General features: G+C 40.2%; 1 protein-coding gene across 4 annotated transcripts in view; it reads right to left on the bottom strand.

Moving 5' to 3' along the window:
* Window positions 1–25142, bottom strand: part of GALNTL6 (polypeptide N-acetylgalactosaminyltransferase like 6) — a 505353-nt gene extending 480211 nt beyond the window's left edge. For all 4 annotated transcript variants that reach the window (XM_039551174.1, XM_039551173.1, XM_039551172.1 and 1 more), the window contains exon 1: window positions 24909–25142. In XM_039551174.1, the coding sequence (XP_039407108.1) occupies window positions 24909–25046 (138 nt within the window). In that variant the 5' untranslated portion in view covers window positions 25047–25142. The remainder of the gene's footprint in view (window positions 1–24908) is intronic.
* Between the last annotated feature and the right edge of the window lie 561 nt (window positions 25143–25703).

The raw sequence follows: 25703 nt of genomic DNA, 5'->3' as shown, positions 1-25703 counted from the left end.
GTGTGATTATCATAGAATCTCAGAACAGTTTGGGTTGGAAGGGACCTTAAAGATCCTCTTGTTCCAACCTCACTGCCATGGGCACGGATGCCTCCCACCAGACCAGGTTGTTCAAAGCCATATTCAGCCTGGCCTTAAACACCTCCAGAGATAAGGAGTCCACAACTTCTCTGGGCAACCTGTTACGGGGTCTCACCACCCTCACAGGAAAGAGCATCATCCTAATGTCTAGTATAAATCTACTCTTCTTCAGTTTGAAGCCATTCCCCCTTGTTTTGTCACTACATACCCTTGTGAAAAGTCCCTCTCCAGCCCACTTGTATGGGAGTTACTGGAACCCCTCTAGTTACTGGAAGGTGCCATAATGTCTCTCTGAAGGCTTCTCTTCACCAGGCTGAACAGCCCAAACTCTCTCATTCTGTCTTTGTTGGAGAGGTGTCCCATCCCTCTGATCAAATTAGTGGCCTCCTCTGGTCTCATTCCAACAGGTCAGTGTCTTTCTTGTGTAATACAACATTAGTTTTGTATGAGCTACATACATGAGCAGAATATTGAGTAGAAGAGTAGGCCAATTTTGAGGTAAAAAGTAAACTAAATGAAAGTAGTTTGCCTTTTCAGCACTTCAAAAGAAATTACTAAAAAGAGCATGACGTGCTAAAGGTCTCACTTACAAATGTTATTATGTTCTTGAGAAAAAGTGCATAGGTTTTCAGTCTGTATGCCCTAAAGCAGCCTCTGATTCTCCTTATATTTTGGGGTTTTTCTTTCCTTGCCGAAGTTAAACTTATTTAAAAGAGGTATTTCATGGAATAGCCCCTTACTACAACAGAAGGATGCAATGTCTTGCTTCTGTAAACTTCTGTTCGAAAGCATTACTGCTTTCCTCAGGTTGTAGAGCAGATTTAAAGAGAACAATAGTCTCTAAAAATAAACATAATATATAACAGTCTTTCAGGCAATGTCAAATGCAATCGGAAAAGAGTGATGAGAGTTCTCCAACATGAGTTTTAATGAATGTTTTTTTCTCTCTTGTGTCAGTGCAAGTATCATTTATTTTTAAAGCAATTGGTCACAGTTTTCTGTTAGAATGATGGTTTCTTGACTGATTTTGTCCAAGTGCAGACAATAAAGAATAATAACATTGCCAAACTAGAAGTCAGTAATGAACAAAACTTGAAGTCAACTAAAATGAAGTACTGTATGAACTAGAATATGGGCTATAAGTCTTCAGACTACAGGAAATAAGCCAACCACTAACTGACAAGGATTAGGAAGAAATAATTTTCCCTGTGAGCATGATATTCCATAACCATCCATCCCAGGAATTAAAAAAAAAAAAAAATACTCTCTAACACCTCTTACTAGACAGGGCTGGAGAAGGGCTGATGCTGATGAGACAAATAAAAAAACCAGTTTACCCAACAGAGAAGTTCATATTTTGTAAATATACTGTGATTATTCACTATAAATAAATCGAAAAAGGCAAAAAGTTACAAATTAAATATAATAATTACACACAAAAGATAATCAATATTTATTAAAATTTTTACAGAGTAAATTTAAGTAGTAGTAATAATATTTACCTAGTTCCTAATTTTTAAAAAGTGGGGAACTTTCCTTGGGAGACCTCTGCTTCAGAGAACTTCTAAGACACAGCACAATACTAAACAACATGAAGAAGCTCAGTCAGCTTTAGGTATGATCCCTCACTATCAAATGACTTGTGTTTTTACAATTCCCTGATGACTACATGTATAATTGATTACCGTATCATAGAAGGTGTTAGAAATCAGCTGCTTTTGCAGGAAGACTGAATCATGGCTCTTAACTGCTCAGCACCTAGCCTACGAAAAGTGATAAAATTATGGAATTGTGTCCCCAAATAAGTGTAATGAAAGCCCCCATACTGATAAAATGCACTTCAAGAGATCACTCAGAAACATCCAACAAAGTCTGAAGCCACAACAAATCTTTCTGGCACATGTGAAAAACTTCCATGCACTGCTTTATGACAATTTCAAGCAGCATCTTAACTGTAAACATTTTACTGCCTGGAAAGAAAACCTGATGACAAATGTGCTCCTTCTACGTAGGTTTTGACATCAGAAGCTCATAGGCCACTTGAATGAGGGCAGACCCCAGCCTGTGCAATTTGACTGGGGAGAAGGAGGCAGTTGGGTGACAACAGGACAGTGGTTTTTTCACAGACTTTAATTTTTTTCCCCATTTCAGCTAAGAGTGCTTGAACTGAATCAGGAAAATTCTGAGACGGACCGAAAAAAAGTCAGATTAGGACCTTCTGGAGCTTCGCCTTGAAAAATATGAGTGTGGTAACCTACCAGAGCTGCTGAAAGCTGATATACTGCAGCCAGATTTTTCATGCTCGCTCCCACATACTATTGTTCCACAGAAAGACGCCTCAAGTAAATTTAGTGACAAAGTTCAAATGATAATTTATTTTCCCTCCCATCTATTTGTCTGCTTAGAAGGAAAAGGAAAATGAAGGAAACAGACCATTTTCCACAGCAGAAATAGTCCAGATTGATTGCTTGGGTAACCTTGAAAATTTAATGTAAGACTGAAAAATACTTCAGTGTCACTAATGTGGATGAAAAACCTCTCTAAGTTTTCTGTCAGACTCATTTCTTCACTTTCCTCTAAAGGAGGAACAGTAGAAGAATAACACCATACATGTGGAAATGAAAAATAAACACAACTATCTTATCCTAGGAGAAAAAACCAGTTTGTATATAGCCAGCTCTCTGTAGCATCTACCAGAAAGGAAAAAGCCTTCAAGAAACCATTGTAAGGTAAAGCTCAGCAGTAACATCAGTCACACAATAATCATTGATCATCTGGTTCTTGTGTGAAACGTTCATCTGCAATTGAGAACTGCTTCTCAGAGGAAGACCTCCCAGATGCATCTTAAAAATAAGGGAAGCTAATCACACAAAGATGAAATAAAAACTAGACATCACAAATGGAGAGACTGAAGAGTCGTGAAGAGAGTCTCAGTCATCAGGGAACATGACAATATTTGGTCATTCACACTATTTCCCAGCAAGAAATAGATTTCATATTTGGGAAAAAGGAAGGTATCTTATGCCGGCTTAGCTTCCCAGAAATAATATTGCTTATTCTCATTTCAATATATTTAAACAAATGAGAGTATCTACAGATATTGTGTATCAGCTTTTAATTACACTGCAATGTAGTTATACTTTTCCAACACAGTATTCTACTACTAATTTTTATGCAAAATAACCATAAGCAAATACATCATCGTAAGGTGTTGGCAAGGTTGATCCTGTAAAATCTATTTGCGTTATCTGTTACATAATTGTCTGTTGCCACATTTTCTCACCTTTGAAATAGCCAGGGCTGTTCCTGGAGAATGAATACAGTCTGAACACATCAATTGGTTTGTTTCTACTCGTAGGCTATCTACAGGTAGACCAAAATGTGAAAGACTTCGGTGGGTGGTTTTTTTAGAGATTCAGAGATAGATAGATATATACAGACACACTAAAAGACGCTGCTACTATGAAAGTAACTGCTTCTATCTCTTTGAAACTCTGAATCATCCTTGCTTACAGTTCAAATCAAATTCATAAACCAAGAAGAGTTCACTCAAATTTTGTTCAGAAAAATCACAACCCTCAAATGACTTGAAAGAAAGGCTGCTGTTCAGATACACAGACATCTCCTCCATGCGTGAATATATTTAAAATTCATTAATGAAACCACATGGCAACTACTGTTCTTTATTTTATTAAGAAGATGCACCCCTTATGTAATTATTATTTCTAATATATTCTTTTGTTTTTTCTCTCAAACTGAAAGGTTTTGGATTCACACTTTTTATTCCATTTGCTTATGAAGTGCCAAATAAATTCTTGGCATTTAACTGTGTCAGGTGAGAACACTGCGTGCAGGACTGTGAGAAACCATTAGCTCAAAATTACTTTTTTTTTAAGAATTCATAAATCTGGCTTTACTGAATAAAAGCCTTTGAAAAACAGTTATACCATTAGATTAATGCTACTTGATCTTATTTTTAAACCTACAAGAGCTGATACTTTTGTAAGATATTAGTAGGTTAGCTGTCATACTAACTGATTTCTTTAGTCCACAGCAAAGACTCAAAGTAATCAGTGGTTTAAACTTCTCCCCCAGCCACTGCTTTGAAATATCACTTTTAGGGATAAGAAAAGGGTTTGGGATCAACGCCTTCCAAGCCTTAGTCTCCTAACAGATTTTCTTTGGATGATCGTGATGTTGCCAAGGGTTTAGTAACAGACATTATTGCTAGGGTACTTCATTGTATTCACTGGTGTTCAAAAACATATTTTGAAAACAGCAGGGGGAATGAGGATTTGAGAGGTTGCTTGGAGCACAAAAGAGAACATGAAAGAAGGTACAAAGGTTGATACTGCAAACAAGTCAGAAGAAACTGCCTAACAGATGGCATCCCAGAAAAGACGGACTCTCTCTATGGCAAAATTGTGTCAGTCCAGATGGTGACTGACAGCACTGATTACAAAACTCAGTTCCCATTGAAGGCAACAGAAGCTTTACTCTGGCAATGGGGATTATGCCAATGAAGTCTGTTTTTTTCAAAATCCTGTTGATCTTGATTAAATACTCTACAAGAACTTGTATAGATTTTAAATTCAAGCCCTAACACCTGATCAACAGTACAGTTGACTGGATCATACTGCAACTTGTGTGTAAGAGCTGGGACTACATAGTAGGCATGTATTTAAGAAAGATAGAAATTTTAAAAAATTCTGTATCATACACAGAAGTGCAGTCTAGGAGCAGATTTTAGCAAGTATGCAATGGTTCTGGACTTGCACAAAGCATTTCACACTGTCCTGCGTGAAATTCTTGTCTCCAAACTGAAGAGATACGGATTTTATGGATAGACCACTCAGTGGATAAAGAATTGGATGGATGGATGGAAAGAGTTGTGGTCAAAGGTACAATGTTCAAACAGAGAATGGTGACAAGCAGCATTCCTCAGGGGTCAGTATCAAGACAAGGTGCCATTTAACATCTTTGTAGGCAACATGGACAGTGGGATTGAGCACACTCTCAGCAAGTTTGCCAACACCACCAACCTGGTGTGGTGCATCCAGAAGGATCTTGAAAGCAATCCCAAGTACAAATACAGGTTGGGCAGAGAATCAGTTGATAGTAGACCTGAGGACAAGGATTTGGAGATGTTGGTTGACAAGAAGCTTGCCATGAGCCAGCAATGTGCACCTATAGTGCAGAAAGCCAACCAAATTTTCGGCTACATCACAAGAAGCATGGCCGGCAGGCCAAGGGAAGCAATTCTGACCCTCTACTCTGCTCTGTTGAGACTATCTGGAGTACTGAGTCCAGCTCTGGGGCCCTCAACATAAGGAGGACATGAACTTGCTGGAGTCCAGAGGAGGGTCATAAAAATGATCACAGGCTGGAGCACCTCTCCTATGATGACAGGATGAGAGAATTGAGGTTGTTCAGCCTGGAGAAGACTCTGGGGAGACCTTATAGCAACTTTCCAGTACCTAAAGGGGGCCTACAAGAGAACCAGAGAGGGACTTTTTACAAAGGCATGTAATGATAAGACAAGTGACAACAGTTATAAACTGAAAGAGTATAGATTTAGATTAGGTATGTCCAGGTTTAGGTTGGGATAGAGTTAACTTTCTTCCTAGTAGTTGGTGTGGAGCTAAGTTTTGGATTTGTGCTGAAAACAACGTTGATAACACAGGAATGTTTTCATTATTGCTGAGCAGGGCTTACACAGAGTCAAGGCCTTTCCTGCTTCTCGTACTGTCCCACCACCCAAGGAAGCTGGAGGTGCACAAGGAGTTGGGAGGGGACAGAGGTGGGACAGCTGATTCACACTGACCAAAGGGGTATTTCATAACATAACAAGCAACAGCACCATGCTCAGCATACAAAGCTGGGGGCAAAAGGAGGAAGGCGGGCAGGAACATTTGGAGTGATGGTGTTTTTTACATGAGATGAAGCCCTGTTTTCCCAGGCTGTTCCCAGCTGAACTCCCTGTTTTGCCTTGTCTATACGCACAGCTTCTGTATCATTTCTTAAACTGCAGTTGTCTCAACCCTTGAGTTTTCCCTGTTTTACTCATCCAATTCTCTTCCCTATCCCATCAAGAGGGAAGAAAGCAAGCAGCTGTGTGGTTCCTAGTTGCTCGCTGCTGTTCAACCACAACAGATATAAGGAAGAAATTTTTCAGAGCAACAATGTTCTATCCCTGGAAATGCTCAAGGTGAGGTTGGATGGGGCTCTGAGCAACCTGGGTAAGTGGAAGTGTTCCTGCCTATGGCAAGGACATTGAAACAAGATGATCTTTAAGGTACCTTCCAACCCAACCCATTCTATGATTCTAAAACTAAGTTCTAGGAGATTGCTGAGTACTGCACTTGGATCATGAATACCCCATGCACCGTTTCAGGCTTGGGGAAGAGTGGCTGGAAAGCTGCCCAGTGGAAAAGGACCTGGGGATGCTGGTTGACATGAGCCAGCTGTGCCCAGGTAGCCAAGAAGGCCAATCCTGGCTTCTATTTGAAACAGTGTGGCCAGCAGGACCAGGGCAGTGATTGTCCCTTGGTACTCTGGTGACACCTCAACTGATATGTCCAGTTCTGGGCTCCTCATTGCAGGAAAGACATTCAGGTGCTACAGTGTGTCCACAGACAGGCAACAAAGCTGCTGAAGGGTCTGGAGCACAAGTCTTCCAAAGAGCAGCTGAGGGAGCTGGGATTGTTTAGCCTGTAGGAAGTCTGGGAGAGACATTATCACTCTCTACAGTTGCCTGAAAGGAGGCTGTAGACAAGGGGTTGAGTTGGTCTCTTCTCCCAGCTAACAAGCAGGAGTTCCTCTTCCTATGACAAGAGGAAATGACCTCAAATTGCACCAGGGGAGGTTTATATTGGATATCGGGAAAAATTTCTTCACTAAAACAGTCATCAAGCATTGCAACAAGCTGCCCAGGGAAATGTGGAACCACCATCCCTGGAGGTATTTAAAAGAAATGTAGATGTGGCACTTAGGGACATGGTTTAGCGGTGGACTTGGCAGTGCTGGGTTAATGGTTTACTCAGTGATCTTAAACATCTTTCCAAGCTGAAGGACTCTGTCATTCTTTAAAAACACCTTTTCCATCTTAGATGTACTATTTTGCATTAGCAACTTCACATTATGCTATCAACTTAAAAAAAAAAAAGTAAAAAAAAGAAAAGAAAGCAAAAAAGAGATGAGCTTTTATCTTCACCAGTTACTCTCAGCAAACTATTAAGTACTGTTCTGGTAAGTACCTGGCAAATCCCTGACAAGTACAGCATATAGCACCCTAATGAATAAGGTTTCCTGTAAGTAATCTCTACTGAGGTGGGGGGGGAGAAAAGAGAAAAGATATTTTCTTTAGTCCTGTATGGTTAAGATACACATTCCTGGTAGATTTTATTCATACTGAAATCAAAAACATAACCTTGACATCAAACAAAGTTCAATACCAGGAAAATGGGGACCTTTTGTAAATAGCAAACTATCACTTTCGTATCTATGAACCTAAGAGTTCAGGTTATACGGTAATGAATGCACAGTTCTGTAGATATTTCTCAGAGTAATGTGAGTATTTTAAGGTCATAATCTCCTCTTTGTATGCAATGTATAGATTTAAGAAAATATTTTCCTTCAATATTAAACAAAATACCAGAAATCAAAACCCACAATCCCTCCAAGCTGTTTCACATATATTGAACAATACCAAGATCTCAGGCCGAAGGTGTTCTTATGACACTTTACCATATTCAACATGCCCATGTTCAACATTTCAACCTGAGGAGGAATAATTTAACATTATTTCGAATAGAGAAAAAGTTGCATAAAAAGTAAAAGCAAACTAATTACACAGAACACTCTAGGATTCTACTGCTAGCAGGTAACAGAGGATGGAGATAAGTGCCCCTGTAAGTATCCACTGAAGTTTTAAACATTGAAATTGTATCTTTAATCTCCCTCAGATATTAACTCATACACCAAGATATGCATTTATAATAGAAAAATGCATATTATTACAGTTACACTTAATCTAGGGTATGTGCTTTCTCAGTGTGCCACACCTCAAATTCATTGTGGAGCAGCAACACTGAACCTGTCTGGCAATACTACTCTTTCTGGCTTACCAGAACATTCTCTGTCATCAAGAAACTCATTCAAAATCAGCTCCCGTTCCACAACTTGATTTCCCATCAGCAACTACTGTGGATGACTTTAACTTACGCATTATTAGTTTAAGAATGACTTTTTTAAGTTACACAAAAAAGGTCCATCTAGCTAACTGTTTTTGACAGCGAACAACAGCATATCCTACAAAAAGATATAAATACATGGCAAACAAACCACTTAACTTCCCTACAACATCCTTCCAGATGCCAGCAACTGATGGTTCAATGACACTGCAAGCCAGAGGCACCGTCTTTATCCCCAATGTATTCTTCCTCCATGAATGTATGCAATTGTTTCTCAAAGCCATGTAAGCTTTTAACATCCAAAATCCCCGGATCAGAAAGCTCCACAGCTTAATGATATATTGTACACAGACCTCTACCTGCCACTTGTTTTGATATCAGTACAGTATCAAATTTGATGCTATTATTTCTATTGAAAGAAAGAGTCAATAAAGTGATGCCTGCATATCTTTTCCATGTTACTCTTTTCTCAGGTACCCCTATCATATTCTCTGACCTCTCATCAGTCATACAACAATGAAGCCTTTACTTAATGTGGTCTCCCTTAATAGGTTATCTTTTCTATCCCATCTGTGATGATTATGATTGCAAGAATTGTAGAATATTTGAGAGTACACAATGAATTTATGCAGTAGTCATAACAATGTTATTCTCTTTGAAATGAAAGCTAACATTTTCATAAAACTAATATAAGCATCAAGAGCTCCTTCCTGAGTAGCAATTACTGTGTCAAAAGTTATTGCTGCATATGTAAATCTAGGATTATTTACTTCCCTATAAACATTATTTTATAATTTATCCACATTTTTCTTTAGAGGGCTAGACAAAGAAAGAAGATTATATGGAGAGATCCTGAAATACAGCAGCAAAACTCTGCTCATATTCTACCCCAAACTTCCCACTTCCTTATTTTCTCTCTATTCCATCACATAAAATCTTTTCACTATAATGTATAGTGAAACACTGGCCATTGAATGCACAGATGATTTTTTTATGCCTCTGTTTCCTAGGTATGAAACATATTAGAAACTGGCTTTATCCCTCTTTAAACAGTTAATAGGCCACTAAACTATTTGAAAACATTGTTCTGGACAAGTGTATTGCCTGTTTATTTTAAGCAAACGTCTAAACATTTGGTATAGGTGCACTTTCAGGCCATGACTGCAGTCAGTTTTCAGGTCCTCTTCCAGAAAACCTATTTAACAAAAAACAACAGCCACAGCCTAAAGTTACTTGTAATACTTCATGAGCAAGTCAAGCTTCCCAAGCACTGCCAAACCTGTGAAGTCCAATATCGTTGAAGACCGGTCGATACTAGTTTTATTGACATAATTTGTGCCACTAAAATTTTGTTATATAGAGCTGATTTTTGTTTGTTTTTTAAATTTGCAGCATAAGCTGCCCATCATCTTGGAATCTAGCAGAGCAACTACAGTGCAGTTTCACAGAGAAAAGCAGATTAGATTAAAACATAGAAACATGTTGGGGATGAGAAAAACCACATCCCCGCATTTTGAAAAATATATAATAAGCCCTCATTCTAACTCAATTCTAAAGCAGAACACAGCAAGTAACACTACACTTCCAAAAAGGAAAAGAAATATTGCAATAATTAAGGCTGGGAATTTTACAAGAAAAAATTAAATGCACTGCTTTTACAAATGAAGTTTTGGGAAATAACCAGTATCATAGAATTCTCCCACTGCACCACCCTTCAGGCTGCAGAGAAAGGGTGAGTACAGGTATAGTACCATGGATCTGTGTAAACTTGGGGGAATATAGAAGGGGTGATTGCAGTGAGGCCTAACGTGCCATAAGCAGCACCTACACCTCACTGTGCCTTCCCTTTGTATCAAAAAGATGTAAGTGCCCTGTATTCTCAGAGTACTTGCACAAAAAGGTGACCCCATGTACAACAAAAGAAAACAAGATAGAATCTCCTCTCAAGAAGGAGACTTAGTTTGCTCCATGCAAATATAAAGCATGCTTTATTCACATGTTTCCAATTCACTACAACATTAAAAGCCCACAGGTCATGTTTATACGATCCAGTCAACATAAAACTAAGAGCTTACTGCAATCAAAATAAAATATTCCTCACTGGCATTACTTCAATAACTGACCTAGCCCAGGGTCATTTTAAAACAATTTAAATGCATCATTAATCCAGGGTATTCCAAAGCAGCTTTACTAATATGCTACAATAAATTAAAACAGAGAAGCAAGGTTGCAGTTAGTATGCATTTAAAAAAATAATAATATGATAGCAAAATATGCCAGACATGCAGATTAGAACATGAAAGAGAAAAATATGCCAGACATGCAGATTAGAACATGAAAGAGAAGGCATAGGAAACATGACAGCAACACAGCTTAGAAGTTCAAGAATATATATATATATAAATATAAATATAAATATATATATATATATATATATTTGATGGGATATATTTTCCTTATTATTTTCCTTGGTGTATATTTTCATTACTTTCATGTTTCCTTCCTATCACTTCCATTCTAACATTCTGCCAGCTTCTCCGCTATCATTAAAATATAGTATCTGGTCTCTTGAACAACCAGATGAGTAAATTGGAGATCAATCTGCGATATGAAGAAGGTTACTAAATGGAAGAGAAGGTCAGTTGTTTGATTTTAAATCACACATGCCAGGAGGCCAGCAGATCAGGAAAGTATATTATAAGGATGGCAGCCTTGGGCAAGTATTTTTGAACAATCTTGTCTATGGTTTCCTAAATAAAAAAAAATCTGTATGTGAGTCCACTCTCTAAAGAGTAGACATGACTAACAGGAAAGACTGGAAATAATCAAGGGCATAAATGAAATGAGACATCACTATTTACTACAGATTTCAAGACTTCTCAAGTAGAGAAGGAAAAAACATTCAGTAAATTGTTGAAAGTTATGGCTGTTCAAAAACTGAATGTAAAGTCAGCCCACATACAATCTGTTTTTAAAGAGGGACAAGAGACCAAAACAAAAGACTCCAAATTTATTAACCACCACCCCCACTTAAAAATGCCAAAGGCAATGTAGGTTGTACCGAATTTATAGTCATTAACATATGCTTCTCCATGTATTTGCACGATGTTTTTCACAAAATTATTCCGTTCCTCTCAAGATTGCTGGCATGTTACACTAAGAAAAATAAATTTCCTCTCCCTCTAGGAAGCAAAGATGGTCTCTTCACCTTCTGCCCATAAACAAACATACACAAGTGCACATATGTATGTGTGTATACATATAAGTAAAAGGAAAAACTCAAAACCCACACTAACAACTATCTTTGAACAACCTATTCGACTAGCAATTTCTTTAAAATGCATTGAAGAAGGGTTTCAAGTTTCACTGAATTTTAGTTTTAAACTTAATTCAGAAAGATTTTACTTTATAACAGAACAAACATTTCCACAACACAAGGAAGTGGCAAGTTTTTCCAAAATCTATGTCTTTGAAGGCGTTACGAAGTGCACAGTCTTGGCCTTGTTCTCTGTTGCGGTTTAACCCTTGCCAACAGCCAAGCCCCACACAGCCACTCGACCACTCCCCCACCAGTGGGATCAGGTAGAGAGCTGGAAGGATAAAAAAGAGCTCATGGGTTGAGATAAAGACAGTTTAGTAGGAAAAGCAAAAGTCATGCACACAAGCGAACCAGAACAAGGAATTAATTCACTGCTTCCCATGAGCAGACAGGTGTTCAGCCATCTCCAGGATATTAACTTGTTTTTCCTACATTAGTTCGGGTGCTTCCTGTTATAGTAATTCCTGTAACACAAACCATGGCTTACAACAATTAAAAGGCACACCCATTGCAATGAATTCCTCCAGCCTGGCTAACAACAAGGGGTTCCTGCTAGAGTCCACCATTCATATAGTCCATATCACAGCTCTCCATGGGCTGCTGGGGGACAGCCTGATTCACCATGGTCTGCACAGTAATCTTTACTTCCCCCACTCCAGTCTGAGGTCCCACCCACAAGAGACAGTCCTCCTTGAACTTCTCCAACATGGGTCCTTCCCACAGGCCACAGTTCTTCACAAACTGCTCCAGTGTTGGTCCCCCATGAGGTGACAAGTCCTGACAGCAAACCTTCTCCATCACAGGCATCTCACAGGGTCACATGTCACAGTTTCGTTCAGGCATCCACCTGCTCTGGGGTGGGGTCGTCCATGGGCTGCTGCTCTATCATGGACTCACTCACACATCACAGGCCCTTCAACTCAGGTTCACACTGGAGTTCCAGCCTGTCCAGTACAGCAGCACAGAAAACAGCAGCAACACCCTGGCCATCTTCCAGGCCAGCCACATGGCCATGGCTGCTATTAAAATGTTCCCAGGAACAATTCAGTCAGGTAGTAAACAGTGCAGCTCTACAACAAGCAGCAAAAGCAAAAAGCAGCCACTAACAAGCACTATATTCTAACATACAGTAAGTAAAGCAAGCCCATGGCAAGCACAGGAGCCAGTTCACTACCAGCTACCACTAAGGGATATAAATTCAATCTAATACATCCCAGTCAAATCTGACACTAACTCAATGGTTCAGCTCCTGTCTGGCTCACCAAAAAGGACTGTCGTGGTTTAACCCCAGCCAGCAGCCAAGCCCCACACAACTGCTCTCTCATTCCCCCACCAGTAGGATCAAGGAGAGAATCAGAAGGGTAAAAGCCAGAGAACTCATGGGTTGAAATAAAGACAGTTTATAGAGACCGCAAAAGTCACGCACGCAAGCAAACCAAAACAAGGAATGAATTCACTGCTTCCCACGGGCAGGCAGGTGTTCAGCCATCTCCAGGGGAGCAGGGCCCCATCACATGTAATGATGACTTGGGAAGACAAACACCATCACTCCAAATGTTGCTCCACTTCCTCTTTCTTCCCTCCATACATACTGAGCATGATGTCATTTGGGCTGGAATATCCCTTTGGTCAGTTTGGGTCACCCGTTCTGGCTGTGTCCCCTCCCAACCTCCCAGGAGCCCCCACCTGCCTCCTCAGCATGGCAGTATGAAAGGGAGAAAAGGCCTTGGCTCTGTGTTAGCCCTGCTCAGCAGTAACAGAAACATCTCTATATTGTCAGCCCTGTGTTCAGCACAAATCCAAAACACAGCCCCATACCAGCCACTGGGAAGAAAGTTACTCTAAATTGTCTCAGCTGAAACCAGAAGAATCTCCCATGTTCATCTGTCATTCACATCCATTCCAGATGCAGAAGCAGGTTGCTGCTCAGCATGATGCCATCTCCATTTCCTTGTTCCCAATATAAAATGCATTTTTTCTTCATTACTTCTGATGGAGACATCTGTTGTGAGTCTTGAGCATTTGAAGAAAAATGTCTCTCACATGTTCATACTGAAGTTGCTTCAAAGAAAACACCTTTTAACTTCAGTGACTGCACTGTTGTGGGATCTGCACACACGCTACAGCACATAGAATTTTGCTGAGAAACCACCTCAGTTTTATAGAAAGTAAGTCTCACATTAATAACTCTTTGTCAAGTAGTTTCTCTCAACACTTTGTGTATGAATGGTTTAAACAACCTCTCAGCATCTTTACTGCTCTTGGTGCACCATCTCCTCAGGGAGCAAGCAGACAGGAAAGACAGGGAAAGATTACAGAAGGTAACGGACTGTGTTTCTAGTCAAATTTATTCCCCATCCCTCTGCAGCTTTCCTGCTTTCCCTATGGAATTCCAGAAGTTTCCTGTCCTCTGAAGCACTTCTTGTTCACATGGCATGTCTGTCTACATTGCTAAAAATGGCAGTTTTCAAAATCCATTAGTACAAGCGGTTGGTGGAGCTGAACATAACTTCACTTTCATGTTAGCAAAGCATAGGCTAATATAAATGTTCTGGCTACACTTTCATTGGGCTTCTATTTCTTAAATTGATTACTTTAGGGAAAATAGATATGAAACCACACTCCTCTCAGGCTATATAGTTCAAGCAATATCACTCAAAATAAAGTCTGACCTCCATGGAGGAGCATCTCCATATGCTTGGAGAAATACCCACTGCTTCACCATTATTGGGAATTATGTCAAGGATGCCCAAGGATGCTGGAAAAGATTTAATCTGATGTGAAACACAGGTTACATATACTGCAGGAATATTTTGCTGTGAGGCTTTTTTATGTCATTTTTTTAGTTTCATGCTAATTTTTAGAGCCATCACAAGTATTTTTTGCTTTCATCTATGTTGTGTCTTTAATGATTCTGTAACTTTAGTGGAGAATTTCAATATCATAAAAGTTCTGAATTTACATTTTTATACTGGTGTTATAATTGTAAAATTTGATCAGCAATTTGAATGTCACTTTAGTTTATACTGAGCAATTTTGGAAAAACAACATCCGTTCAAGCCTGTCATTCATTTTGTACCCATAACAAAGCTCAAAATGTAGTCATTTATCAGAGTCTGAGAAAAATAGAAATATATTGCTTGTTGGATGGCATTAATGTGTCTTTTAAGTGCATTCTCCATGCTAATGTGAAATTACTGCTCTATAGAAAAAGCAATCTAAAAATTTCCACAACTCAATCCAATATAGTAATTTTCCCAGGAACTGAGATATCAAAACCATTAAATAATCTGAAATGTGGGGGGTTTCCCCCAAGAAAAAGCAAATAAAGAGAAAAAGAGGCAAGAGATGGAAGTGTGCTGCTATGTTGAAAACAAAAGCTGAAAAACCACATTAGGCATTGTGCTCTCATATTAAAAAAAAATATATCAAAAAAGTCAACTATTGCATTAAACCATGTATTAATTCTGTTCAAGACTGAGGATTCAGAACTGGAGAACCACTGAAGGATGGTGCTTCAGCACTACATTTGGTGCAATTTACAGTCTCTCCTCAAGTTATCTAGCTCTGGCTAACTACTACTGCATCTATACAGGCTTTGCCAGGGACAAGCAAAATTTTGCCAAAGGTGAAGTTAATCTGTACAGTAGAGATTTCAGTTGCCAGTATCTGCTGGAGCTATCTCTCGTGGGTGGGAATGTCTCACCTCTCAAGTCCATGTGCACAGTTTGACCTTGCCCACTTGGACACAACCACAAAGCTTCAGCAAAGTTACACAAAGTTTACCCAGAAGTTACATTACAACTGCAAGTTTTAGCCCAGGGACTGGATGACAAAACAGAAAGACAAACTGCTTGTGGCAGAAAATTGTTTCATCTAATGCAAAATTGTGAGATTTTAATCACAGTGAGGCAAAAACATATGGGATAAAATATTTATCTCACAGTAGAGGAGCTGGTAACACTGCAGGGCCTGTATTTCCCAGATATTGGCTCTAAACAGAGACACAAGGAGTCCTTCCTCTTCCCCATTTTCATCTATAAATGGAACTTGTCATACACAGACTGCTATAAAATGTTATTTGTCCTAAATATTTGCCTTCTCCTAGTACTTAATTTATAGAAAACTATTTTCAGAGAGCAAAAATAAGTAAACAGGCTAAAATTTTCTAAATAAACGCATCTGTTATTCTAAGTACAAGTATGAAAAATTATGCTTCTTTAAGCAAATGAGCACTTTAAGTTAATCTGATAAATCTACACTTACACACTTCAGCGAGCAATTCAATTTCTAAAGCACCCTGTACTAATACTGGTGTCCTGACAAAATTCTAGTTTAGATAATTACTCTGCCTAGCTAAACCTCTCAGCAGTATCACATGCTGTCATAAACCACTGTGTAGCAAAGAAGAAAATTGTTCAATTGCCATTGCTTCTTAAGCACAGAATCAATGGTTTATCACTGATCAATGTAACATTTAAGTCACACAGGCCAGATTTTCCAGTCTACCATATCCAATTTGCACTTTAAATTTAGCATAAAAAGAAACAAACAAAAAACAACAATTGGCAACTCACAGAAAACTGCACTGGACATGGTAGCTCTCAGGTGAAACAAACATGACAAGTTTCATGGCACTGCACATTCATAGTACTGCCAGATGGCACCAATCTCCAAACTTCTTGTTGCTGCAGTTCTCAGGGGAGTGACTGTTCACATGGCTCTGCAGATGACACAAAAATATTCTTCATCTTCTTCAGAGAAAAGTCTGGTAGATAGGCTTATACTGTTGTGGAGGTGGTTTCAGATGATCCAATGAAGCATCTGTCAAATACCATTGTGTCCCGTCATCAGGGATTTGGCTGAAAATTTCTGGCATGGGAAGGTAACCAACAGCTGGACGTGACAGTGGGGAAAGTGATGCTCTAGTTATCTGTTAAATCCACATGTGACTAGAAAGCCTCATATTTCAGCTAGTGACTGCTTCCTAAGGGCAGAGGTGTTCAATAAACAGGATTTGACCAGAGAAAGAGATCATAAGAAATTCCTTCAACAGGATCTGCCAAGAGATCTTAAAATGACAGCATAAGGAAACATTGTTCCTGTGAAACATGACCTCAAACAGAAACATGACAGCTCTGACCCTGCGGAATACAAGCATCCAGAAAAGAGTGGGATGTTGTGGCCTACATATTTCTATGTTAGCTGGACATACACTTCATAATTTTTCTTCCTGCAATTCTCTTTGTTATTAGTTTGGTAATGTGCTGGCTTGGACAAATTTGGAAATATATCCTCTGAGAGAAGGCAGGTTACAACCATCCCTCCTCCACCAGGTTCAGGAAAAAATGAATTTTCCTCAAAGGAAAGTGAAAGAGATAAAAACTATTTATTTAACAAACACACAGTAAAAGGATAATAATGCTAAATAATAAAACCGCTCGCTCTGCTGAGAGAAACCTGGGAAAATTTCAGAGTCCTTCCGTAGAACTCTCTCCCCCTCCTTGGAGCTGGGACGGGGGTGGTGGGCCCACCTCCAGGGCCAAGGCCTCAGTGGAAAGTCCTCCCAATGTATTCTGATGTTGAAACAGTCCAAAAAAGAAGAGGAGAAAAAGAAACCAAAGTCCCAGGAAAGCAAAGTTCAACTCTGTCTCTCTCTGGAGAAAAAGGAGCTGAAAAAACCTGGCCGAAAGCTGGCTGTAAAGCAAGCAGTGCTTCCTCCGCTCCTCTCTCTCCCCACAGCAGCACACAACTGTCTCTATCTCTGTGTGTCCTTGAAACACTGCAAACTGCTTTGAAAGTTTTGGTCGGGTTTTTTCTCTTCTCAGGGTCAGTTTAAAGGCATAGAAAGGCACATAATTACTTTCTGGGCAGTGACGCGGGATACAACATCATGAAGTCACCCCAAGACAGATGATTAAATAGCTGACTTGAATCACCGGGTGTTTGCATAGACTTGGAGCCATGTTATAGAAAAATGTGTGAAAATCATGGAAATTAAGGTAAAGAATTTGAAAAATAAGCATGAAGTCCTGTTAAATCCCTGCAATAGATTTGCTTCCTCTTCTTTACCTCTTGAGCAAACCATCACAAGCAGGTCTCTCCCAAGCTGTTTCTTATGAAGAGGGAAAGGATTTATTTCTCTGTTGAAGACATATTTTGAGTAAGACTACCTAGAGAAGTATATCATCCAGTGAAACCCTCCCAAATGTGACAATTGTCAAAATCAGGTTGAAATCAATTAATTATTACAGAGCTTTACCTTAAAAACCTGTTTACATTATGTGCTGATTGCAGATGGGATAAAATTAATTTTCTTCACAGTAGCTGGTAGGGGCCTGTATTTTTTATTTGTGCTGGAAACAGTGCTGATAACACAAGGATGCTTTTGTTGTTGCTCAGGAGGCCTTACACAGGGTCAATGCCTTTTCTGCTTCTTGTAGTTCCCTGCCACTGAGGAGGCTGGGGGTGTACAAGAAGTTGGGAGAAGATACAGCTGAAAACCACTAACCAATGGGATATGCTTACCATATGGCATCAGAGTCACAATAAAACTGAAGGAAGAAGGAAGAGGTGACAAGAGGAGTGATGGCATTTGTCTTCTCAAGTACCCGTTATGCATGACGGAGCCTGACTTTCCTGGAGAAGGCTGAACACCTGCCTGCCCAGGGGAAGTGGAGAATTGATTCTGGTTTTTGCTTGTGTGTGGGTCTTTTGCTTTACCTATTAAACTGTCTTTACCTCAACCCACAAGTTTTCTCACTTTTACCCTTTGGATTCTCTCCTCCATCCCACTTAGATGGGAGTGAGAGTGCAGTGGTGTGGTGCTCAGTTGCCTGCTAAGGTTAAAACATGACACACTGGAATTTTTAGAAAGAAGTTTCAGAACATTGCCATCTCCTAATGAAGCCTTTTCACATTTTAAAGAAACTATTAAAAGAATGGGACTGCTATTTCTTTCAGTCAGGGCAATTTAGTCTTTAGACCATGAGGAGCATTTACAATACATGCAGAATTTTTAGCTTGGGATTCCTGAGTTGCATTGCATTTAACTTGTTGATTTATGAATTAATTTTTTTCAGACTAATTTAAAGTAGCCAAGATGTCTACTCCTGGCCCAAATCCATCAAAATTGTTAGCACACACACAGTCTTGCTGCAGTCAATTGCTATAAATGTCTGCAGCAGCATATTGCTAAACAAAGACCATAAGTTACCTGTCTGAGCATTAAAAACAGAAGAAAAGCTGAATTGTTCTTTATGTGAACAGAAACCTGCCTACACACACAGTACATACAGTGCAGTCTGGCTCCTGACCAGGTACCTATAGTACCACTGTGATTCTCCACAGCGAAACACAAGAGAAATTCCCTGCACAGGGAGATGAGGAAGTTTAGGAAAGAACTGAGCATCATGTCCCAGTGAGGGGACAAAACACAGCTTGGGTATTCCCCCTTAATAACTGAGCAGTTTTGCACCCCACTGCTTCAATAAGGCCATGGAATCCCCTTCATCACAGTATTCTTTCCACAAGTCCAAGTGTCGGCATGAACTGAGGTTTCTTGATCTTGTGTTTTGATTTGGACTAATCCAAAATGACTGTGCACAATAAATTAGCTGAAATGCATTACAAATGCTGAGTTAAACAGAAAGAAAATCAAATATAGAAACCAGTCTATTTTATCCTGTAAGATACACTCTATTTAGTAACACTCCTGAAAATTGATAGGTATTAAATTAACCACAGGAGGGCTCCCTCTGGCATACTGAATACAACAGAAGCATACTGTTTTAAGATACAGTACTATTTTTGGCAATAAAGTAACAAAGGTTTTAGAACTCAAATGATATTATCCTCAGTAGATACAAGGGAATGAAATTATACATGAACAATTTAGGTAAAAGAACTGAATTACATAAGTGTTAACTGTGTGAGTTAAAACACCTAAAGGGCAATCTCAGGTTGCCAATGCTCTGCATTTTAAGGCACTAAGGTCTGTTTTGTCATGCCACGTGTGGGGACTCTTGGACCTGAAACACCAGCACAGCAATCAGCACAGCAATGAACAGGGCCACAGAATAAAAGGGGATTGAACACACCAGGTCCCAGCTGCTGCTCTGAGGAGAGAAACGAGGACTTGCTTGGAACAGCACATGCATAGAAACTGAGCAGAGAAAGTAAGGCTTCATATTATCAGTATTTTTTAGGGTCTGACAGGTACTCACCCAAAATAGTACAAATAAATGTCAGCAACAGTCAAGCAGCTACTTTTGTAGACTTGAGCCTGTTTGTCACTCTATACTTTATTTACCTCTTTGCTAAAAAGAAACAAAACTCTCCTGCCTCGTAAGTTTGTGGTGAAAGCAAAGGTAAATAATTGAGACAGTGGAACTAAATGCATAAGTAACTGACAGTGTCCTAACAGTGTAATAAAAGAAAGGTGCGTATTTGTGTCCTAACCAAACTATATTTTGTACAAGATTTTGCAGCTGTTGAAATCAACCAGAAAAGCAAGGGAAATACAGCTAAAGGAGGGGGGCAGGAGAAGAAAGTTTTGCTCTCAAGATACTGCTTTTATGTACCAGAAACAGAATTCAACCCAAGCTTTGTACTTTGCTGGCACCAATAGTGAGTTAACAGAGTTAACTGTCCTGGAAAATTTATTATTTTCAGAACCTGTGTGCTGTGTAGGAAACATTGCATTCTTGGGTAAATTTATTCTTTCACTTCTTTCACAGACTTCAGAAGCTAATGACTGTTTGCAAGACAGAATTGAGGCTGAAGTTGCTTTCTGGATTCAGAAGACAAAGTCAGTACTTTCATAACCACCAGGCTTAGTAAGTCAATTTTGTGCCTGTTTGCCAACTACAATAGAGGCCTAGGATTTGTAAGGACTAAGTTCTCCTTATCCTAAGGAGTTCATTCAAATCCATACCTCACTATCCCATGGGAAAGGTGTAATCTTGGGGCTAACCAGATAGAAGTACAGGCTTCACAGGACAATGGAAAGAGAGTTCCATGACTATCCCACGGAACAACATTTCCCCCTCACAGCACCACTTTTGCTCTTTGATCTGGACACTGTGCACACATCAAAATAAAAAAGGGCCAACATCATCACCAGTTTCGTTTCCTCAGGAAAAGTGCCTCAGTCAGGAGGTTAAAGCAGCGCACCTCACTGCCCCAGTGTATATGTGAAACGAAGCCAGAAATCCACCTTCTTTCCTTACTTTACACATCATAAAGCATTTCAGTAATACACCTGTAAGTATTACAGAGCATCTGTGACTAAGAGGTGCTGCTGTTCAATCCAATTTTAAGTGAGGAGATTTGACACCAGGAAGCAGGGATGTGACAAATGAATGAAAAAAAATACAAAATGAAGCTGAAATATATAAGGGGCTAGCTCACTAGACTTTCAGTCACCACCCACACTGGCCTCCCATATGAACAGAAAGAAACAAATCACAATACCTACATTACAGACACTGGAAAACTGCTGCAAGAAATTTGGTACTTTTACATTAAGTTATGCTTCATATACTGACAGTGTATGAACAGACAAAGGTAAAGCCTTACTGTAGCCAAATAAAGGAGCACTAAGTTTAGATAGCATGAGATAATCAGGTTTGGACCAGGATTACATCCTACTCGTTGCACTAAATTGTTGCTTTTCCTCCACAGAAAACAAAACTGAAATTAAAAGTTTTATCAGCATAACTTCGTATCCAAAGAACCCAGTCTTGGAATTTTATCAAAAGATCAGACAAGACACTTTTATCACATACATAATATCTCAATGACAAAACAAAAACAAACAAACTCACCCTCTAAAGTTAAACTAACTGTAAAAACTGTAATCAAAACTCAAGGACACAATAATGTGTAAAGGAATTTTTAAGACTTTTTTTTACAAAGGCAATAAAAATACCCTATTCAATTTCCCTTATTCCCACAGGATAGCAAGGAAGGCAGTCTTAGAAAGATTAAACTAGAAATTGAGTATATTTTTTTTCCTCATGTCTACCACTTATGACAAACTATATCTTATGGAAATCTTGTTGCACCACATAATTCAGAACCTTTATATATACCTTTACCCTTGAAGCTCCACTTTAAATAATATGATAAACCAAAAGTAAATAACAATAAGCAAAATATAAAAATCAAGCCTATCAAGTTCTCAAGTGTAAACATGACAGCTTTAAAAAGTTTATATGAAACAAAGTTTCATAGAGATTAATAATTTTTATAGAATTAATGTAAAGTGATCAAAATCTTTAACGTTGTCTGAAATCATAGTTGTATCATTTTCTCATTTTTTAATTTTTTGTAAAGAAGAGCTTCTCTGTTCAGAGACAGAATCTGCACAATGAAAAAAATTCTTATGTAACTTATTGCAGCACAATTTTCATGGAAATAAAGTCAACTTAGTTCATCATATGAGAATTTCTAGATAGCAGTAAAGAACACAAGTGCCTCTTCTAGGCGCTGGAAATGACACAGTCCCCAGGGGACACTGTTCTACCATTGATAGAAACAGACTGTTTTTGCATTGTGGACTGCTTTTGAACAGCTTCCCTGCTTACTGCTGTCAGGAGATCAATACCTCCTCCATCACACTGCCATCCCTCCTTCACTCCAGTGCTGTGGCAAGCAGCTGAGGTGGTGGGAGAGGCTGACAGAGCCCTCATTCACAGGGAAGTTTGGGGATGTTTGTTTCACCAATGAATGGGAAAGCCTAATTTATAAGTAGTCAAAACATCATTTCACCATGACATCTCCTCAAAACCACCTGATGATCTATAACATGAATTTAACTGTTCTTAAAACAAGACACCACATTTATAAACATTACTGTCAAGGTCAGAATACCAACTAGACACTCATTTTACCCATGAGAGCAAAACTAGTTCAGCCTGTAACTAAATTATTGAAGTCACAGACAACTCTGGCTCTCTCCAGTGGTCAGGACACACCACAGCAGTCCGACTGTACGTCACTAGCATGATGTGCTGACTCTACACACATACCTTTGTAACCTAACATGATCTTAGAATATATAAGAAAAGTCTGCTGCAGTTTCAGTGGGACTGACCTCTAAACTTGTGTCAAGTCACACTAAGTATCAAGAAATTGAACACCTCAAGGGCAAAGAATAACTGTGCTGAGTGTTTAAATTCTTGCATCTGCTACTAACTTAATAGGAGAAAAAGAAGCTACATTTCTACTATGATACTATTTCTAATGCAGTCTTTTCTAGTATGACCTCATTTCTAGGGCAGTCGCAAAGAAGTCTTAAAATTTTCTTTATATTTCAGGGAGTTGAACTCAAACTCATATTTCAATCCCTGTTCCTTGTAAGTATTTTGGGTTATAATGTGCACATCAAAAGACATAAGTACCCTAATTGCATTACTTGTCTGTACTTCAACCTTCCATCCTTACTGGGTAATGACATTGCCAACATGATTTCAATACTTACAATGATAACAGAATTACATTAGAGTCAACTGTAAGGTTCAAAGTTTCACTGCTCATTTTTATTGTTTTTCCATTAAACAGTCCCCTTACTGCTCAATTAGTATTCAGACTGGGAGAAAAGGGAAGGGGGAAAAAAAAAGGGGAGAAAAAGGGAAGCTAGTAAAAAGACCTTTTCAGAAAACTTACAATGTAAAATTTTCTGGGGTCTCATTAGCAAGCCTCGCTAGTCCTTCACATATGCTTAGCTGTTTATTTCTTACATCACTTTATCCAGAACCTTTTTTTTCTTAAAAAAAAAAGTTATCTCCCTTTCAGTGTTATTCAATCATGCTCTACTTAGAGTGCACTCTTGAACATTAGAAATTTCATCTTACATCAAGGCATGTGTATTCTAAAGAGCCATGCGCACATGGAAATCATTATTTGCATTGAATACCTTAGCCTTCCTAAGTCACAAAGTAAATTAGAAACTACAAAGACTGCAGTGTGGACCTTGTAAACTAATGACAGACACTTATGATCATGTATAATTTTCTTTCAGCAGAAATTACTTCCAACTAAATCTTAGCACCTGACAACTAACTGCATTTTAAAACCCACAGAAACATAAAGTAAGCTTCAAATTAAGAAGCTACACTTAACTTCCTCCTCTAGTAATATTCAGCATATTTCATTAGCGAAAGTTATGATACTTTGGAGGACTAACTCCTGTAATGGATACCCTTATTAACAAAGAATCAAATAAGTTATTGCCCAATTGAAGCCATTGACTTAAACACGTTTAGTATGTGGAAAGTGCATTACATACATGGGTGATGACCCTTGAAATGAAGGCTACTAATAGACTAAAATGATAAATGATGCCATCTAATACACTCTAACGTTAAGGCAATGTAAGTGGTAAACAAGCTAAAAGATCATACAATCCTGTAATTTCTCTACCGATAATCTATGAAACATTCATGCTACATTTAAATTATACTGACAATTACAGTGTAGGAACATTGTACTGTTGAACAGAACAAACACAAACTTTGGTAAATTACAGGCAGGGTTATAAAGAAGTGCATTACAACAACTCCCTAAAACTAAACTTCACTTAATGCAGGTCATACTGTGATTTATGAGCCATACATAAACCCAGCAAGCTGAAGAATAACTCAAGCAAACAACATCTTATGTCAACTGCTCTTATTAATAATAGCGATTAAGGAAACTATAAGCTGAAAATATTTGAAAGTTCTTTGTGATATCAGTCTGACAAGCAGTTACACACAGCGTCGCCGCATCAAGTCACAATAGTAATACTCAGAGAGAAAAAACACTGCCAGTCACTTCTGTAGAATTTACAACAGAAAAGGAAACAAAAAATCTCGGTGGTAAGACATCTACACGGACCCCAAGCAATTTCAGCGAACCTACAGCCACACACCAGTTCGAGAAGTATTGCAGGCAGGCAGACAAACAAAAGTTGCGGTAAAACCTCCACTTCTTGTAATGAAAATGAGAGCCCAGCATCACCCTCAGGTCACCAACGCAGCACACAAAATCCCACGTCCTCCTAATTTCAGAGGCGGCCTCTGTGCCTGCTCACCCCTTGCCCTTCCCGGGGAAGCCCAGCCCGGCAGACTCAGATGCTCCCACAACTTTCTCTCTCCGGCGCGGCGGTAGGACAAGCACACGTGCCGCCGCTCCCGCTCCGCTCCGCGCCCTCGGCCGGCGCCGGGCCCCCCGCAGCCCCGCAGGGGGCGAGAGCCGGGGCCGTGCCCCGAGGGGCGGCTGCCTCCCTCCGCCCGGCGCGGGGCTGTGCTCCCGGGCGGCTTCGCACCTACCTGCGGTTCGGCGGCTTCGGGCGGCTTCACCAGGTGCTTCTCCTTGTAGAGAGACCAGAGGCCGATGTCGGGCAGGAAAATCAGAGCCGCGGTGAAGAGCAGCGTCATTTGCAGAAACCTCTTCTGTTTCCTCTTCATGGCCAAAGCCGGGCTGCTCTGCTGGCGGCGGCGGCGGTGTCAACTCCCGCAGCACCGCGGGGCCAGGTTCTTCCCTGCCCGCAGTCCCTCGGAAGAGCCCGGCACCGCGCAGAAACTTCGCCCGCCTCACGCCTGCCCACCCGGAGCCCGGGCGGGGCCGCCCCCCGCAGCGGCAGCGGGGCCGAACCTGGCGGCCGCTCCCCCCGCCCCGGCGCGGCGCTGCGCGGCGGCGGTGCCGCTCTTGGGGGAGCTCATGGATCCACCTGCGAACAGAGCGGCAAACAACCCGCCACACAGCGGGAGAGGGGCAAAAAATAAATAAATAAATAAATATACATATATATATATATTTAAAAACAGAAGGAGGGAAAAGCCTCACAACCCGAGTCCAGTAAACAGCGTGGGACCGACAGCTCCCCCTCCTCCCGGCCGCGCGGAGCCCCCGCTGCTGGCCGCGCCCGCCCGCCTCACGTCCCCCTGCCTGCCCCGGCCCGGGCGGGGGGGCGCGGCATCATGAGCTCATCACGCGCAATTTGCTAAGCAAGAGTTCAAAAAAAAACCCCAAAAAACAGGAGAAGAAGGCTGATGCCGGCGCCGCGGCACAACGCGTCCCTCCGCGCCGGGGAGGCGGGCAGGGAGGGGCGGCCCGCACCCCCC

Source organism: Corvus cornix, chromosome 4, assembly GCF_000738735.6.
Source record: "Corvus cornix cornix isolate S_Up_H32 chromosome 4, ASM73873v5, whole genome shotgun sequence".
Taxonomy (NCBI): domain Eukaryota; kingdom Metazoa; phylum Chordata; class Aves; order Passeriformes; family Corvidae; genus Corvus; species Corvus cornix.
The sequence above is the reverse complement of the archived record's forward strand: the minus strand, read 5'-3'. Positions and strand labels throughout refer to the sequence as shown.